Source organism: Coloeus monedula, assembly GCF_965178545.1.
Source record: "Coloeus monedula genome assembly, chromosome: 11".
NCBI lineage: Eukaryota > Metazoa > Chordata > Aves > Passeriformes > Corvidae > Coloeus > Coloeus monedula.
Window position 1 is genome coordinate 1,952,367 of NC_138791.1, and position 20,397 is coordinate 1,972,763.

At 40.9% G+C, this 20,397-nt stretch overlaps 1 protein-coding gene across 1 annotated transcript in view; it reads right to left on the reverse strand.

Moving 5' to 3' along the window:
• Positions 1-20,397, reverse strand: part of PPARG (peroxisome proliferator activated receptor gamma) — a gene marked incomplete at its 3' end in the record, with an annotated part of 50,630 nt that overhangs the window by 16,656 nt on the left and 13,577 nt on the right. Inside the window, exons 2-3 of the mRNA XM_082288545.1 lie at positions 2,493-2,720; positions 630-799 (exon numbers count right to left, since the gene is read on the reverse strand). Coding sequence (XP_082144671.1) covers positions 630-799; positions 2,493-2,712 — 390 coding nt within the window. The 5' untranslated portion in view covers positions 2,713-2,720. The remainder of the gene's footprint in view (positions 1-629; positions 800-2,492; positions 2,721-20,397) is intronic.

The following is a 20,397-nucleotide window of genomic DNA, read 5'->3' on the forward strand; positions in this document are numbered from 1 at the left end:
GAATTTCACATTAAACTCTAATGATTTTCTTTGAACTCAATGAATTATTAATAATTTAATTCTCTGACATTTCTTCTCTCATTCTTGAGGACTGCAATGTTTACACCATTCATTTGTCCTTTAACATGTTATGAGCACTAAATATCACTGAGATTAAAAAGTCAGGGAAGTTTTAAAGCAGAAATCCACATTCGTAATACCATTAGACTTCTCTGTAGTCATCCAAAATGTATAAATTGGGTAAAGAAACTCGAATCAAGCAGAATAACAGAGCCTGAGTTTTAAATTGCTCAGAGCCTTGGAGCTGGGCATGAGTTTGCTCTTGCTGCATTCTAAGAATTCAGATTTTTCTGCACATGACCTCCAAGACAGCAGGAACGAAATATGCTTGCATGATTGAAAGAAGGAGAAAAAATGCACAAAAAATTGGGAGTAGATCAATAACACCAACAAGAAAAAAGCAAGCTACACTTTAAAAAACTCCCGCTTATTAAGTCATAAATTACACGCGGGAAAAATTTACGCAAAGACCTGAAACTTTTATTGTTTTGTTTTGGTTTTTTTCCAAAAAAAAGCACAAAGGGGGGATTTTTTACCAAGTGATTATTTAGATGAAAACAGCATCTTACCTTGCAGCCCTCACAGGCATGCACCCCGTAATGGAAGCCAGAGGCCTTGTCCCCGCACACGCGGCACTCGATGGCCATCAGCGAGCTGGACGACTCCTCGTGAGGTTTGTTGTACAACTGAACCTTCTCTGAGAAATAGGGAGGGGAAGGAGGCTCCATTTTGATGGCACCTGTGCACAGAGAAGAGTTCAATGGTGAACTCCAAGGAAATACATGGAGGAAGCAGCAAGGAATGATCACAAGGCATCCCAGTCAAGTTGGGATGGGATTCCCAGGTCTGCTCCACGGCAAAGCCAGCAGCAGACAAAGGCTGCAAAGGGATGGGAGCTGGAAGCTGCACTTCACTGGCTGGAGAAGCTGGAAGGGGCAGATTCTGATGGAGAAATTGTATTACAGATCCAGCTTTCAGCTCTGTAGTGTGGAATGGTTTGAAGATGGATATTAAAAATTAATGTATGGAGAACTCAGGCTTTACTCTATCTTTAAAGTGTTGAAAAACTCCTACATGGAGATGGGCTGGAGTGACTAATCTGGCTTAAAAAATATTCAAGTGTCTAATAGAGCTATATATGGAATAATATATTATTCAATTATATATATATATGTGTGATAAAATAATATTGGATATTTCAAGAAACTCAGCTCTCTCCTGAGGACAACTGTTCAATTTGGGATGAAGATTAGAGATAAATTTGCTCTTCTGAAAGTTTCTAATTAAGAGAGCAATTTCTAATACTGAATGAGCTCAAACAAGTAAATATGATGTCTTTGAATCAATCATCACTGGCCATAGAAGAAGCTGAAATTTGACAGTTACATTACATCAGGAATGATGAAACAGACGGAGTATTAAAGAAGGTATTTTTATTTTTCCAGATTGGCTACACTATACAAACTAGAAAGATTTATTCCTAAATAAACTGGGAAGAAATTATCTAAGTAAAGATGAGGAGGATTTATGCCATCTAAACTCTACTGCACTCTTTAAAACTACTTGGCATTAAAATGTTATGAATATTTCTAATTAAACAAAAGAAAAATAAATTACTAGCTGGAAAAAATGTCCATTCCTTTATTACAGTAGTAATGCAGAGATACACGGCACCTGCTTCACTGTACAACCAAAATTTAACACCACAGTTTTCCCAGCAAGAATTCCCTGAAAGAACTCCTGTACAGATTACTACAAATAAAAGTGATGTCAGATCTAAGCAGAAGTGGATCCTTAAAAGAGTTCCAGGCACAGCAACCTCACATTCCTACTCTGAGCAGGAATGCAGTAACAATTTATTTAGGAATAGGTCACTTCCTTTCTTAAGAGGAGGATTTAGTGTGATTTTTTCAGTGTAAGGGGTGAAAGAGCAGCATGTTTCATAGCAAGTAAATAATCCAGGAGCAGTGATAGGAGTTGTAACAATGCTGTGACTCAGGGGCAGCCAATATTTCTACATCATCGGCTTCTTAGGCTGTTTGGAATTTAAAGGCTGCACATATTAATAATTAATATGCCCTGTATGCTGGGCATTCCTGAACATCCAGGGGATTTATTCTGCATGGTGTGCACTGAGCTTCAAAGGACAAGCTGCTCACAAGGTACAGGAATAGGAGACAATGGAGGGCTCCATGTGCCTGATAAAGTGTAATTCTGGATACTTTATGATGCCTTTCCTAAACCCCAGCTGCTGCTCTGGAAGGGTGAAGGTCTGCTATGCATATTCTCTCTTTTCTGCCTGCCCTGCAAGGACCTCTCTGCTGACACAGGAGATCTGAATTCCTCTAAATCCATTTGCTGCTAGCACATGTGCCAGGGGATGGAGGAAGCGTGGACACGAAGGAGATGCTTCAAAAAAAGGAAAAGCTTACTTTGGCAGTCCTGGAGCTTGATATCATATTTATAATCCAGGCCTGACTGATCACTTCTGGCAAGAGGAAGATCTTCGTAGTGCGGTGAGGAAATGCTTGAGAAGTCAACAGTGGTGAAGGGCTTGATGTCAAAGGAATGTGTGTGATCATCCATGGCTGACAGATCCACGGGGCTAATTCCAAAATTCATGGGCCAAAACGGCATTTCTGTGTCAACCATTGTAATCCCTGCAAACAACAACAAGAAAGAGACATTTTAAAAGGAGTTTTTATCTCCAGTGTGCTCAGGCTCAAGCTGAGGTCCAAGTGTGCCACGGCCAGAGGGCTGAGAGGCAAACTTTAACTGCATCTCTTCATAGCATGCATATGAATAAAATTAGAGGTCTTCCAGAAATAATTCTCAGTTTTGTGAATTCTAATCATCATTCTTCCCAAGTGCCTGAAAATCTCAAGGATTTTTATATTAAGGAAAAACCCCAAAGTAGCTGGTATTAAATAGTGGTGGTTTTCCTCCAAATAACCAGAAATATTTGAAATCTTTGCTCATTCGAGTTTGCCAAAAGTTTAACCCCAGTCTTAAACCCAAGGATCAAGGAAATGTAAATTATGACTCTTCAAATTCCATATATATTGATGCAAATCTTGAAAGCAGTAAACAAATAGGAAACTTAAATCTGCAAAAATCTTCTGCAAATTGAGTGAATTTAGATTGAGAGATGAAATGTTTTTCCAAGTCCTCTTCTGACCGATAGCTGAACCAAAATCCTTAATTTAGACATATTTTAACTATGAAAAAGTTTGTAAGTTACAGCAAGTGCAAAGACTGTTTTATAAGCAGGGTCTGTGTTTAATTTTCCACTATTTATAAAAAGAACATTCTAACCTAAAAATAGAAGAGATGTTTCAAAACTAAAATAGCTTGGTCACTTTGGCTGTTTAATGTGGACTTTAGACCCAATCAAGTAAGTGGCCTTTAACCTCTAGATAACAGAAACTTTGATTTGATCTGCTTTGAATCAAAACTACTCTGTCACACTGCCAGACGTGCTGTTGAAAAAGGAAGATATTGGAACAGAGGTGCTCCAGAATTTGGAGCTGATCCCATGTTTTGACAGGTAAGTGAAGCTGTGCCTGCGCTTCCCTTCAGCTCTGCTCAAGTGCCAGTGGCTAGAAATGGTCGCACTCTGCTTTCCCTCAGGAATGTCACCATCATTCTTCCCCTTTTTAGGACTCCCAGAACAACCCTTCGGCTCTTCTGCCTTGAATGTTGACAACAAAGGTTGCAAGGGATCTTTTTAATTCTAAATTTGAGATGAGAGATTCTCACTGCAGTGGGAACAAAGTGGTGCTGCTGCATCCCAGCCACCCCCCTGTCCCACTGGATGGGGTATTAAGGATGTTACCCTGTCACCCTCTACATGGAAACACCAGGATTCCTAATTGCCACAAGTGACAGTTCTCTGGGGAAAACACATGACAGCTTGTCAGAGTACCTTGGTGTTGTGTGCTGTCTTCCAAATGGTCACGTTTCAAGTCCAGTGCTCAAATCATGAGCACTGCCCAGGCTCCCCAGGGAATGGGCACAGCCCCGAGGCTGCCAGAGCTCCAGGAGCGTTGGGACAGTGCTGCCAGGGATGCCCAGGGTGGGATTGTTGGGGTGTCTGTGCAGGGCCAGGAGCTGGACTCTGACGCTTGAAGGTCCCTTCCAGCTCAGGAGATTCTCTGAATTTTTCTGTGAGCACGAAGTGCAAATCCCTGGCATCAACACTGGGAGCTGTCTCCCCAAAACAGATTTCCAAACGAAGCAATAAACCAGAACAGGCTCCTTCTGAAGAGCCCATTTCTGGTAATGACCACACACATCTTTAAACTAATAAAAAAATCAAGAGACATCTAACATTTAATTGGTTTATATCCCCTTAGGCAAGTGCCATCGAGGGTTCTCCTGGAGCTCTGCCTAAAGGGTGAGGAGGAAGGATGGCCACAGGCACATTCCCAGTCACAGCCCAGGTTCATCCCAGGGATTCCCAGGACTCACACACTCAGGGGCACCCACGAGGTTGCTGTGTGGACAAGGAACAACTGCAGGAAACCAAATCATCACAGGGCAGGAGGACCTACCCCCAGGTCCTCGAGAGAGGCTTCAGTACCTGCTTAAAGGCAAGGCCAAGCTCGGGTCACTCACTGAGTAGAGATGAACTCAGTCACCTGCCACTGATCTCACTGGAAAATTAACAGTTTTCTTGCATCCTCTATCAAACCTCTGAAAAATATTCTCACAATCTCAAGGCCTTATCACTCACTTTGTCCTTTCAAGTTCAAAGGCTTCAGTTTGCAAACCCGTGAGCTGAACAGCAAGTTCAGCTGAGCTGGGTTTCACTTCACACTCAGTCCATGGCTGGGATGTTCTGGAGAGGTCGATGATGTAGAACATGAGTGATTCTGTGAAACTCTTGTGTTGTTACAGGCCAGTGTGTGTGCATGAACTTCCCTATGTAGGTATCTTACAGCTTGGAAAGCCTCAGATAAGCAGGTGGGTCCAGAGGTCTGGCTCGGCATGCACAAGCTCCAAAATCTAGGAGGCTGTAGTAATTCCTTATCAGAAATCTTGTTTCCCAGTCAGCACAGCCAAATCACTTCAGCAAAGTCTACCAAAAAAAGCTGCAGTGGTTTCATGGTAAAAGTATTTCTAGCCTAGAACTGTGATGGTTTAGATTTTTATTATGTTTTAGAAGAAACAAAAGAAAATTAAGTAATTAAAGAGTAACCTGCTGTTTAAAGCATCACTGAATAGAAGGGATCTGGTTTCACACATGCTGCTTCTTCCCTACTAATTGTTTTCTTCTGCACGTCTATCCGAATCACACACATGCTCTATGTGCTGAGAGCAGAGGAAATACAAATGCCAAGATTACACTTGAAGAGAAAACCCAGGGAATTGTGGCTGCACCTATCAGCTACTGCAGGTCACAGAGCAATTCTGCTTTATCCTGCTCGTATTTCTGCCGTGAGGCAATAAAAGCTGGAGCCAGCAGCCATTTACAAATCTTTAGTCAAAAGCCTATCAACTCCACCCCTTCCAGAGGTTAACATCCCATGACTCGTTAGATCCCAGAGTAATATTGTTCATAACCACTTCTGAATGATGAGAATGTCCAGGTTTGCTCAGGTTCTGGGTATAAAACACAAAGCATTTCATTACAGTTTTAAAGTTCCAATTGTGACTTAAGCAAATTATGGATATCTTGTTCAATTTAACAAAATTTTCCAATGAATTTCAATTTTCAGATGAGCTCATATTAGAAATACTAAAATGAAAGAAACATTTTCCATGCTAGTTTTACTCTTGCACTATTCAAAACCAAAATGTGAAGACTGTTCCTATGTTTAATGGTTATTTTACAAATACTTCTATTTTGCATGTAGCTTTACTTGATTTTTGCTGTGTACTTTGTCTTTTTTCCTCCCCAGGAAAGAGGAATGACAACATTTCCCTCTGGAAAAAAAAAAAAAAAAACCCAAACCCAAACCCAACTAATTGTAATCTTCTCATGTCTTTAAAAGAACCAAAAAACAGCAACCAGGATTAAAAAAATCCAATGGACAAGTCCAAGGAACAGATTAAAGACTGCTTTCATAACACTCACAGATGCTTTTGTGGCACCCAGGTAGCAGATCTGTAAATTTTTATCTGATCTAGAAGATTTTCCTGTGCAAAAATGGTTCTCAGCCAGCAAGAGGCTGTGCAGAACAGCAGCAGAGATGCTATTCACAAAGTCAGATGGAGGAGCTCTGGCATTTCGTCCTCCAAAAGAGCAGGAGTGAAGGAGATAATGCTGCTGAGATAACATTTAATACTGAGATATGGAGCTGGCTGTTCTAAGCGCCTTCCTCTGTTTAATCTCCTGCAGAACTGCTCAGGGTTATGTGCAAGGGACCAAAGGCACTGAACTCTTCTGGCACAGCCACCCTTGGTTGTTCTGCTGCTGATAGGCAGGAATCTCATCTCATTCATCACTTCATCCCCTAACTGATCTGCTTTCCAGTTCCTCAGACAGATATTCCCTGCGCTTTTCCTACTAGGAAAACATAAAATATAACATAGGAGATTACCAAGGTATGGAAAACATCCTGGATCACGAGCTGCTCTTTACCATAAACACTACCTGTGCTCAGGTAACCTGAAGGGCCTGTTGTGCTGCATTCTAGACACGCTCTTTCCAGACAAAACTACCAAAATATGACCCTGCAGGTATTTAATGAAGCAAGCAGAACATCCCAGCCTCGCAGGAGTTACAGAAAATCAGAAGGAAAAAACAAATAGATAAAGCCTCTCAGCTTTGAAACATTATTAAAATCAAGGCAGGTATAATGACATGACATGAACAGGTATAAATATAGATACACGATCTAAATAATGCTGTGGTTTTTTCTTAATGAAAACGAATTCCATGGAATAGTTTGGATTTCCTCTCATGTATAAATGTGTTGGAGTTTGTCAAGTAAACTCATATGCAATTCCTGCAGAACTTAGTGTGACCTTTGCCAATTAATTTCATTAAGGCAGCTCAGGCCCTCTGTGAAATAACATCCTAGGTAAGTTGGTTAAGATCACACAGTCATTCTCAGCTTTTAGGAAGAATTCAGAGATAGTGAGGGGGCAGCTTGATATCCCCATATTCAATTTATTTATCTATTTGGAAGAACAACAAAACATTTTATGTGTGCCTTGCAAAAACACATCTCCCCTAAGTGATGGCAGCACATCCACTGAGTTAGAGACCTTCCCTAATCTTTTAGAGGAGAAGGCTGCAGAAGGACTACAAAGAGAGCAGCCAGTGTTGTGATAACCCACTTGCATTCCCCTTCCAATAACTCAGTTCTCTCATTGCCTCTGACACAGAAATTCTGTGTGGCAATGGTCAGGCAGCTCAAGCCAGCATTTTACCAGTGCTGCTCTCAGGTCCCAGACGTGAGGCACAGGGGCTGGGGATCCACTGCCTTCAGAGAGGGATTAGCTGATGGCCCTGGAAGGTGGAGCTGGGCTTCAGTTCTAGTGAGACAGGGAAAAATGGTATCACCTTGTCCTGTTCACTGAAATTCAGGTTATTGAGAGAAAATCACATCTTACTGCATTTGCTTTTTCCTGGCCAAAAAAAAAAAAAAAAAAAAAACAACAAGCAGGTTTTTGTCTCACTTCTCTGTTTGTCCAGTGAAAGAAAGTTATCTTCATCCCCTCCATTCTCTGTGTTATCTACAAAACATCTCTCCTCTCCAGCAGGTGTGGGATTACTCCACAGATTTTTAGTATTCCTGGTTATGCCAGAGTACCTTGGAACTCTAAGCTTTAAATCTTTAGGAGATACCTTCCTCAATAATGAAAATTACATATTTTTCACTAATAGCAACTGTCATTATAATGGACTTTATCTAACAGACAACACTCGCATAACAAAGAGATGATTTTCTTTTGGATAAACCAAACGATGTGAATTTTTTTGTATCTCAAACAATGACTCAAAGCTGTTGCCCACTGCTGTTTCACACCTTCCTGGCCGGCAGATTCCTGATGTTCCCCCCGTTTCCCGGCACAGGACCCGAACCTCTCTGTGTCCTGTTGCTGCAGAGTCAGCAGAGGGAGCACAACATAACTAAAAAAAACCCCTCTTTCCAAGAACTCTGCTGGCACAGCCAGTGATGCTCCTAAACAAACAAACAAGAAAAAAAAGAACAGACAAAGAGCCTGGGTGGCTGATGCCCCCAATTCTGTGTTTGACAAAATCAGTACTCTGCCAACTGCAGCAGGAAAAGCAAAGTAACAGCAAAAAACCCTATAGAGCCTTGCTTTAAAAGTTCCATGACAGAACTTCTATTGTTTAGAAGGAGAGATATAAAGATTTCTTTTTCTTTTTATCCTTGCACACACTCAAAACATTGTTAGGATTCAGGGCAGAAAATGTTTCAGTGATGTGCTGATGAACAAACACACTGAACAACAATATCGGTAGGATGAAAACAGTTATCCAAAGCAGTCATTTCCCAAACAAGTGACACATTAGAAACCTCTATGGATGTGGGAAAAGGGTCCAGCCAATGGATAGAGTAAGTATCGATAAATTTTTGTTGTGAATTCAAAGTGGTTTTGAAGCCTCAGTGTTGCCTTTCAGCACTTCTGGGACTGTGTTGGGGATGGACAAGAGCACCTCTGCAGCCAGCCTGGAGCCAGGCACTCTCCTGGGGGCACCACTGCCTCACCAGACCTGGTCATTTTCTTTTCAAGCATGAATTTATCAAAAACATTTACTGGAATGAAAATTGACCTCACTACAGAGCAGAAGAACGAAATTTTAATGGATTTGTTTCAATTAAAGAACTCGAAACTAAAGTTCCCTGCATGTTAATCTAGCTGTGAGAACAAAGAAAGTACCCAGTATCTCTAGGAAATGTTGAGTATCAAAATCAGCTCCACAATAAAGTGACTTAGTGAAAACATGAGTTCACAAGCGACTGATAATGGCAACTTTTAACACAGACGGCTTTAAAAGCACTGCTGACTCCAAGCACATCAAGGCAAGAGATTACATTTTCTATTCTTTCCCTCAGGTCCAGCTCTGAGGCCATCTGAAAATGGCCCCAAAATTACCATGTCCACCTGACAACACCAAAAAGATGCCAGGTAGAGAAGGCACTTTGGAAAGAACGGAGTAAAGACTCTGTATAACACGAGTGGAGTGGCTCTGGCCCAAACGGATTTGTCAGCCTTTGAGCAGAGGGGCTTGTCCCAGCAGGGCAGCCAGGGCACACCTCAAGGGTTCATCACTGAGTAGGAGGGGTAGGAGCTTAGGAAAGGCTCCTCTTCCACCCACTCTCCCAACCTGCAGAACCAGCACAAGGCCCAAATTCTGAGAGCAAAAGGAAAAGCAGCGACCTGGGGCCGAGTGGAATGTTCAAGGTGTGACAGCAAACCCAGAAACACCCTCAAACACTGCTGGGAGATGCCCATTTCTGTCTCATCTCCCAGTCTGACCAGGGCTGAAGGCTGGTTGGCCCAGAAATCCCAGTGCAAGGGCCATTTGCAAGAGCCCAGTGACAGCCACAGCCTTCAAAAAGCCAAATGAAAGGTAAAGGGGGAGGCAACCCATTCATCCTCTCAGCAAGGCTGCACAGTAAACCACCAGGAGAAAATGTATAAATCCAAACACTTGGAAAGACCAAAAAAAAGCAACTCATAAATCAGTAGGAAATGTATTTTATTCCTATAGCTGAATTATAACTACAAGCTGTGCTCACTAAAAGCACAGTCCATAAAATTTACCACAATGTTTAAGAGGTAGTTGTTAATAGAAACAAGGAAGGAAAGCCCATTCAGGGAATAATAGAGCTGTTTAGTGTTAAATATATTTTCTATTCGATGGAATTCACACAAAATGGCCTGGGTTATTTAGAACAGCAACGTTTTATACCCTTGCAGCAACATAAACCCTTGTAAATATAATTGCAAATGAGAAACAAGTTCAAAAATGCCACAGGCTACTCAGATACGCTACAAATTCTACCATCCTATTTTAATTTGTTAATGTAGGCTCTGTTGCATTCTGATACTGGATAGAAATCCATGAAACTTCAGGGTACAAAGGAAACTGATTGCAAGGCTGTGCTCAAGTAGCTTAAAAAGAAATTGAGAACATTGGACGATGGGAAATGTCTATATAAGAAATATTGATTTATAATCCGAAAAACTCACGGGTGGGTAGGTCAGATTTAAAAGGAACAGCACTTCAAAATCATGGAGAGCTTAACTACAAATTTCTGGAAGTGACAGTGTTGGGCTCCTGGTGGTAAAAGTCTGCCTACAAAAGAAATAGAAGTGTTGTGCTGCAGTCACAGCAGTGGCAGAACACTGAGCTGAGGAGATCCCTTCTGCTCTGTTAAATCAGATTCAGAGTTTGTGGGAAATGATCCTCAAACTGCTTTTAGAAACCCCTGAGCAGAAAAACTGCACTTTCCTAGTTGCAGTCATGCTTTGTGAGGCACCATGTACTGAAACTAAAAGTAACCCTGATGAAAGATTTCTCTTCCAATGCCTTTTGTTCGAAAATGTCTTAAAAATCCCTCCCACTCTTCAAAATAGAAATGATTGTTATTTCGTTTCTTTGAACAGAAAAAAAAAAATACACCTCCAGAAGCATGAAAATCTGAAAAATAAGGTATCATCTGGTTGGTAATATAAAATCAGAATACACCTCTGTAGGATTCTAATGGGCAAAGACCATAAATTGGCATTTACAATGTGCTTCCTTGCCTCAGTGGAACTGAGCTGTGGCTCCTGTTGGTTTTGAGGGATTTGAGGAAAGCAGAAACAAACAGCACATCCCTGACTTGTGCTGGCAGTATTGTAAAACTATCTCATTATATAAAATGTAGGCGTTGCTCTCTATGAATCATTGTGATTTAAAATAAGATCCTGATAGACAGGCAATGAATCACATTGGATTTTGTAATCAGCAAGGGCTGACTTCTTGGGAGAGCCCTTTGCCCCCTTTGGCAAACAGTGGAGGGGAAGGTCTGCTCCAGCCATGGAGGTGCCTCCTGAGGCTGAAGGAAGTCATTGATTCTAAAATATCCCCAAAAACGCTGTGTGGGACACAAGATAGCAGAGCTTTGTCAACTGGAACAACACCACACAATTCAGCTGATAAGAGTGTTCACATTCTCAGGCCTGTGCTTGGCTCCAAGTCTCAACATACTTTAATAATTGCCATGTATTTATACTGGGCAGGCTTTGTATTGCTGGGTCTAGCGGAAGTTTTACCAACTACAAGACATCCATATAATTCCAAAATACCGTGTTTGCCATTAAAAGTATTTTAAGGGCAAATGAGCCATTCAGAAGTTTCATCTGCATGACTTGTGACTGTTCTTTCAGATGTCAAACCTACTTTGAAGTCAACAGAAAGTTTTCCAGCTTCGACAGAAATTCAGTGGTTGGGTCAAAGTTAAGCCAAACACTCATTTTGAACATTGCCTCCCTGCTAATGGCATTGAAACACCTTCCTCAAGTTAAGCACTTTTAAAACTCAGTTTTTGGCGAAGAAAGGGCTATTTTAGCTAAGATATATTATTAAATTACATCTCATACACATCTATGCACACAGATAAAGCAATGTACGTCATGATACAGACCCGTAAGAAACTGGGGTCTCATAAAATGCCCTATTTCCTGTGTAAAATGACTGTTTCAGGGACAGTGCTGTGCCAGAGTTAATAAAATAAACTCCCAGCACCACAAAGCCCCAGTGGCACTGTCAGCCAGGAGCCTGCTGATGTTTCAGTAGGTAACAGCTCTGTCTGAAGCCTTCAAGCACGGCACAAAAACACTTAGTGAGTTTATCCTGTGCTCACACGTGGTGTGTTATATGAAAATTTGCCAGTTCCTCTGTGGCTCCCTAAGCCTGTGTGAGATTATCCAGGATTTCAGGTAGTGTGGCAGAGCACACAGCAAACATGTGTGAGCACCACAGCTATTTACAGGACAATCTCCTGCTCCACTGCTTATCTGGTTTCATTAGGTCATTATCACCGTGTCTCTTAATGCTGTTGAATATATTAATAATAGACTCCATTCTTTGGAAATGGTGCTTAGCCAGTAATTAACAGCTGAGGTATCAATTTAGTACGAAATTTTAAACAATTGTACTCCATTATGGAATTCAGAGTACAAAGTCTGTCTTTGCTTTTGAAATGTTAAAAACTTTAATAGTAAATGTTAGATGGTATGTGCATGATACCCAGTTAATCTTCTTCTTCTAAAACACTGTAGGTGCAATAAATTTGATACCGACCCTGACGAATTTTTGTAATAATAATAATAACCACATGGAGTTTTCTCAATCCACTTCATAGTAGTAGGGAATTTAGGGATGCACAGTACTGTTGGGAAGAAGCCTGGGATTTTTTTCTCTCCTCAGACTCTGTCATGTCAGTGCTTTTCAATGTTCACAAGACAGTAAACTTCAGTATTGTTTCCAAGAGATGAGATAATAAGGCACACAACTGGACTAGGGTAAAATACACTCATTAATATCCTAAATGCAGTTCCCTGCCATGGCAGAATACTGAATACTCCCACAGGAAGAGGAGGAGGAGGAAAATATGCCATATGAATTTAAACTCATTCCTTGAATTAAATCCCACTTTTAAAGTTTTTCCTGGCAGTCAAACACACTGCAAATAATCCATAAAAATGCTTCTCTCCTATTGGGATGAGTCGTTTCCACCACGAAGCTGTCATCTTCCAAACACTAAAAATGTAAAACAAGGCTGGATGGAGGGCCCACATGATTTGACCGAGTCCTGGTTTTTGGCAAAATATTTTAATCTGTTGGACAATCACCAAGTTGTAAAAGTTAAAAAGCACCATGTTGCAAAACTCATTCATTAACGTAGACGTGCTGAGCATTATTTCTGCATTAAATACAGAGCTCTCAGTGGAACAGCAAGCACCCCTTCCTGTATAGAAACAGATATAATTTCTGATACGTGCCACTATAAGATAATGCTCTTTGTGCCTGGACAGCCATTGTGATGGCAAGATAATTCAAGCACACCAAAGCCTGAGAAAGCAGATAAACAGCACCAAAGAGGGCTGAACATTCACCACTCTCCTCTTTCAGCTGCCCCTCAAATTCATCAGATTTTGTGGGGAATGCAGTTATTTACACACAGTTATTGAAGGGTGCTTTCATTAGGGGCTGAAACTCTTCTAGCAGACCTTCCTCAGCTTGGAGGGGAACCAGGGGTGACATCCCAACATAATTCTGAAAAGACAAACACCAGGCAAAGGAAAGCCGACCCCCAAAAGTGATTATCTCCAACAGCAGGTTTTCCACCCTACACTAAGAGTACCCACCTAAGAAATGTAGTAATAAAGACACATGAACTTTTGTACACCTATCATCTGTTGCACAAATGTATCTCTTTCATCTTTTAAATATGAAAAAAAAATTAACCTTCTCAACTGTACGAACTGCAAAGCATCCAACCTGCTCAGCCACTTTTCAGCAAGAGAGCAATCCCTTGTCACCTGACTCCTGTACTTTTGACCCTCCAAAAAATTCCCAGCTGAAGCATGTTGACATGTTTTTACATGCGATTCAATAATGATTGCTCTCAATAGTGTTGGATACTTATCACACCTTTAGATCAATGTTCTTGGCCTCTCATGTGCTCCATCTTTCTAAATATTATTTTTTCCGTGGAGCTTTCAAACCACCCCTTCAAGGTGACTTCAGGCTGGGAGCGTGGGCTCAGGGCACGGGGAGGGTGAGCTGTTGTAACTGCAATTGCAACACTCTGAGAAGTATTTAATGAACACCAGGAAATTAACGTGGAGCTGTGCTCCGAATTTAAGTTACCTTGAACAGTTTCATTTTGAGTCTCCTGTTGGACTACAAGCTTCGAGAGAATCTTCCCCATTCTTGTCTTTTTGGGGTCAGCATAAAGTACAACATTAAGTAACGTTGTGCTCGGTGTTTTATTCCAGAAAAAAAAAAAAATAGGTGGGAAGTTTCTGAAGGAAATTTAGCATTGAAAATTGTTTTTATAAATATTAATTTGAAAGCCTGTGTTTGACTAAATAATAGCAAGCTGGGAGAAAGAATACTAAAGCATCCACTATAAAAACTCAGCACTAAGTTAGCACCAATGTACCTCCTTTTGTGTTATTGTATGTCCTACTTGCAGCAAAAAATCGAGAAATTTCATTAGGATTTTTCTGGTTTACATACCTTAAAAAGCTTTGTGCAAACTGGTACTTAAAACTATAGTAACTACTGAGCAGAGGAAAAAAAAACCAAACCCAAACAGCCTCAGATCCAGCACCCAGGGTCTGAGTTACTGTAAAATAATGATACCTGAAAGCCCCAGAACAGAACTGCTTTATCTGGAGCTCTAAACTAAATGAAATGGGTTAATATTGTAAGTTTATGGGCCAACAGCTTCCCTACCAAACTCTAAGTAGTCCTGGATGTCACTTTATACATTGGGCAAATCAAACTCTTTCCAGTTACGTTGTTTTCCTTCTGCCATCTGACACTGATAACTCAACTCCCCCTACCACTCTAAAGAAAGTACCACAATCCACGACTCAGATAAGGGATATCAGCACGACTTCAGGTGATAACTAAAGAAGGGGACTCACTCAGCTGTTACACAAAGTTATTGAATGCTCCTGCCACCCACCCCTCACAGTTTGCTGAGAAAAGGCCGCCCCATCCCAGCACAGAATTTGATGGAAATATTTAATTCTTTTCCAAATGTTCTTTTCAAGGGGGAAAAAAAAAAAACCCCAAGATACCATTCCCTTAAGAACACAGAAGTAACTTACTGAAAACACAATGGGTAAGTGCTGTCTGAACCTGAACTAAAAGATGAATATTCCCCCTGCAGCCCTTTTATAACAATAAAAAAGACAAAATATTTGTGGGGAAAGAACACGATTTCATCTTTTATTTAATTTCAAAATCATTAATGCACTTCAAAAAGAACTTAAATATAACCTGCATAATGATACATTAATGTGAAATTCTACAAAGTCCTGACTTTGTTACAGTTTCAAAAACCTACTGTATTTTCTAATAAGGTATCTGGCATGGTTTGGATTTTTTAATGTGTCTGAAAACTAAAAGGTAGAAATTTCTTTGATCTCGTTTTCTGTTGGGTAATTCTTTCTCTGTGTTACTAATAGCCTAAGAATATCACTGATATGACCTGGTCCTACTTTTGTCAACCTGCCTATTTCGAAATAAATTTTTTTCCAACTCCCCCACTGAAATTGCCTTGCTTTGCTCACGAAGGAACAAACATTTTTACCTGCCAAGGTGTGGAAAACGATTCCACACTTGTGAGCTGCCTGTCACTCCTGGGAGTGTCCCTCATCCCCAAAGCAGGCTCTGTTTGTATTCCAACAAACTCCTGTGTCTGCCAATAAACACCACTCCATGGCTTTGCCACCGTTCTTTGCCTCTGAGGCAAACCAAACCCTTCAAAGACGTGTGTGTGTTTTGTTCTTCTGTTTGTAATATTGGTGCTCTCCAACCCAGAGTGCCAGCACGTGGCAAGTGCCAGCCCTGGCACACGCCGTGACACTCACAGGGCCCGTGGCCCTGCCCCAATCACTCTGCTGGAGGAAGATGGAAACTGGCCCTGCTATTTTTGACAAGAAATGTTCAAGAGTTAAAGTGACATCATTGGAGGACACAAGCGGAAAGCGGAGGATCCACAGCTAAGAACGGTTTAGGAGAAAGCTATTTATGTATAATTTCACAATTCTGCTATTTTTAACAGCTCATCCTAACCAGTCATTTTTGTAGATTTGTTTCCAGATTGAAGGAATCTACCAACGCTTGACTGAATGATTAAAACCCTGCACTTTGCATTTTGCACAGAAATATTGTGGAGAGAGTGGAGTGTCTATCAGAAGATCCCAGTGTGCCCCAGCCACCTCTGCTCCTATGGATTTGGAATCCTCTGAAACTCTGTGTATGAGATGACAACTGTCCCTAGAGATCCCAGTTCGTGGAAACTCACCTGCTTTCATTAAAAAGCTGAACTGCCATCCCATTCCTGTCTTTGACAGCATTTGCTGCTTTCACTTGAGGAGAAAAGTGTATAATCAAGTTCTAACAGTGTTTCAAAAAGATTAATAATTATAAGGTTATGCAACATTAACAATAGTGGTAGCAGCAAAGCAGCTGTGTTAAATTTTAACAGCATTAAAAAGAGGGGAAGAAAGAGATTTTGAGAAAATTTCAGTTCCTTTCTCTGTCATGTGTTCTTGTCATCGTCTTGGTTTTTGCTATATTTAAAACGCTGTAGGAATTTCTTCTCCAAGTAATCTAAGAGGGCAGCTAACAGCAAATCTTTCAGTTTCATGTTGTGATAAATGTAAGGATGCACCAGAATTCAAGCCAAAAATGTAAATACTAACATTGATAACATTGACAGCTAATTTCTTGCCTTTTCTCTTTTTTTACAACACTTATGGAATAAGTTATTATACTGAAAAACATATTAATCAACTTCCTGAGAAGTGCTATTTTGAATAATTATGTGTAACTATATTTCTTTAATCTAAACACATGTGCCATTCTCACACACAAACCACAAATCACAAGCTGCAATTTTGCCCAGAGACTCTGGGATACTTGATAACTGGATTGGTTTATTTTTAAATCAGCAATTTATCTTCAATTGGGTCAGAATACCAACAGTTCAGCTTGCAATAAATGGTTACTGTCATACCCTGATTTTCTTTTAAGGAGATTCCTTTTCTAGCCAAGCAAGTTTGGTGTGAGGAACTAAAAGTCTTTGCTGTGACTTCTTGTAACCCCTCAAGCAGGCGTGTGAACAGCTAAACATGTGGCTCTGATGTGGACTGAGGGTAAGCTTTTGGCACTTTTTACTGTTCTCAGTTTTCTTTCGTTGCTCAAAAAATACCAATAGCTGCAAATTTCTGTTTGCTGATGGTTGATCTCTTTAAAGATCCAGCTGTATTTGAAAAGAACCATGTTAAAGTACTACTGAGAGTATCACCAAAAAGTAAATTCTGAAGGGACATCTGGATTCCATCCAGTGCAGAGCAGTGTAACAGAACACTGAATATCAGGGTGAGACACTCCTGAAGCAAAACTGCCCCTGAAGCCTTTGGGATCACCTCTAATCCCCAAGATCAGAAGGGGTCTCCAGCAGCTGAGTGCTTCCCACACCTACCCCTTCCTGTCCTCTGTGTAACAAAGGTGTGAGCAGCTGGTTTAAACCTCATCCCTACGTTCTGCACAAACTAAGGGATTATTCTGCAGCAGCTTAGGTGACCCTTCACCAACAGTGATGTGCTTGGTGTAGAGGGACATGACTAGGATGGAAATAAGCACAACTATGATCTAATTCCATTCCACCCACCCAGACTGGCAGGGCTGGTGAATTTAGAGCCTGGTTTTGGTCTCTCACCTTCACTTTCTCCTACCAATACAGCATCACAAAATAGGCTAAACATTAGACTATTTGTAAAGCAGGCTCTGGTTTTTGCTGGGCTCCAAGAAGTCAGTGTTAACCTCATGGCACACCTTCCCAATACAAGGGATGGGCTGCCCAAACCTCTGTGGCATGGTGTGTAAAACTAATACAATTAGACAATCATCTAATTTGATTTCCAAAATGTTTCAGGCAGAATCTTGTACTGGACTTGGTTAATTTTGGAACTATGGATTATTTCTTACAGCTCTGCATATATATGGCCACTGAGCCAGACAAGATAATTTGAAGACAAATATGAGCTCCTTTGAAATTGGCTGTAAATCTCCATCAGTTCACTTAATTTACCTTTCACAGGACAGCAATGGCAGCATCTGTTTTTAACAGGAATGCTGGACCTCCTGGTCAGTATCTGACCACACCAAACCCAAAATCTCCAGCAACACAGACATACAGACCATGCAGGCACCAAACTGAACCTCCTCCTTCCTCAGACAATCTGGGGGAATCACTGCTCCATAATCTGAGATTGGGGAAAAAGTGCAAACTATTGATCCTGAGACCACAACAACACATCAAGTGGGCAGTAAAAAGCTTCCTCCCAAGATCTACATCTCAATGAAAGCAGAGAGAGTTGCCAATTCCATTCTGTGTGTCAGCTCCCCTGGATTATCAATGGGCCAGATGCTGTGAATCACATGGCTCAGCCGGATCCTGCATCTTGCCAGTTGTATCTTGCTTTTACTATTAGTTCTGGGATGTTAAAACCACTATTGTAAGCAGTTCAAAAATACATGTCGGAAAATTGTTAATGCCCTAGTCATACAATGTCATTTTGAAGCTCCCTGGGAATTTAGATTTGCACAGCTTATTAGGATATGACCTTTCCCTTGATTTTTTATTTTAAGATCAAGTTAAGATGAAATTTCCCCAGAGGGAGTTGCTGTGTTTCCTTCACAGATAAGGCAAAGAGCAATGGCAGCTCCACACAGAGACAACTTTCATACGTTTCTGCAGCACGGACATCCAGAGCATTCCTCGAGGCTGAGAGGGAATTAACCAAAAAAAAACCCCAGCAACACAACAAAGGTATTTCCCTGAATCTTTCACCTTTTTTTTTCCCCCCAGTGTCATCTGTGTGGAGTTTTAGGGCCTGTGGACTCTTGCATTCAGAGCACCAGGGCACAAGATAACGGCTTGTCTCTGGAATACATTCCTACTCCTTTGTGGAATATTTACCTCTCCAGCACTCCTTTTTCCTCTTCACAATATAGATTTTTGTCTCAGAAATTCACACACTTTCCTTGGATTTCATGGACCTGATCTAAAAGCAGGAGGTTGAAAAATTAATTCTCAAAATTAATTAACAAGCTACCAGGCACAGTGGTTAAATACTTATATATAATAAACACTTTTAATAGTTTAAGACAGGGGAACTCCAACACTTCTTAGTCTGTTTTGCCTCTTTGTCAATGAAACCAACAAAGAGAATTAGTTAAATAATTAGAAATTGAATGATGTTGCTTATATTTTAAAATTTTCAAATGGTCAAGATGGTAAGAACCAACAACTGTTAGTAAGTTTTTATTTAGGAGAGAATAATATTCTCACTAAAAGTGAAATCAGTTGGTCAATAAAGAGATGACCAAAAAGAATTACGTATTTTGCTTTTTGGCCATTCAGGGTGAAAGTTTCATGCGTTAAACCTTTGCTATGCAAACAACATTTTTTCTCAGCAACAGATACCAAAAGAAGAAAAGGAAGTGATGACGAAATAAAGCGAATTACTTTTTGTGTAAGTTTTCATGTAAATAGTCTGGCTTAGTAGTTGGGGTGGGCACTGTGCACAGAACATTCATACAACCCTGCCACAGTAAAGAGGGTGTTTGGAGGTCATGGCAATGACACAGCCAACAACACCATACGAAGATTCAAAGGAACCTTACATCAGCCCCGCCGACTTTACAAGTTTCCTTGTCTGCAGCTCTCCAGGAGCGATGCCCAGCCTGCTGGAACTCCACCAGCACACAGAACGAGTCCTTTGCACTTCCCTGCATCAGCTGTGAGCAGGGGGATCTCCCCACGAGTGAAATTTGCATTTCCAGCAGCAGCCCTTCCTCCTTCCGTGGCTGACAAGAGATACGGGTTTGCTGCTCCCACAGCAGGTAGCAGACAGCCTTCACACGGTGTCAGGCTCTAGGCAGGAGCTGATGTGCAATTGATCCCGGCCTAATCTGTCTCTCCTGGGCAAGTACAAAGTCATTATCTGCATCACCAGCCCAAGACCTCTATGACACTTAGGTATCCAACAAGAGAGTAAATAAATCCCCAGCGATAGCATTCGCTGCCTATCGCTGGGAGCAGCCTGGTGTCACACGGGCTGAACTTTCCTGCAAATAAATCCACCACGACTCTAGAAAATGGAAAGAATACAGAAGGAAAAAATGGCCAGCTGAGCACTCTGAACTTACAGGAAGGGATCTGGTGGATAACATCTTTTCTAGTACAGCAGGGTATCAGCAGTGTTTGAAGAGTGATTCAACAGACACTGAGTATCTTTTTTACTGTGGTGACACAGAGCCAGTGCAGATGCATAGTGTAAGCACTAAAAGTTTATTTACAGAGGGCAGGACTGAACATTTCATGTGAACACATTCAGGCCATGATAAAGAGCTTTGTCTCCCATTAGTAATTTAAAGAATTGTGATTTGGTACTCCCAACACACCTATAATTGAATTCCTCAGTCATAAAATCACTGGTGCCAAACAAGTCCTGGTATCTTTTATCAAGCCTCTTTTTTCTTGTCATTTGTTAACATAATTCTTATGGAGCTTTTCTTCTTTTTATAGATACATTTGCTTTAGTTATAAATTA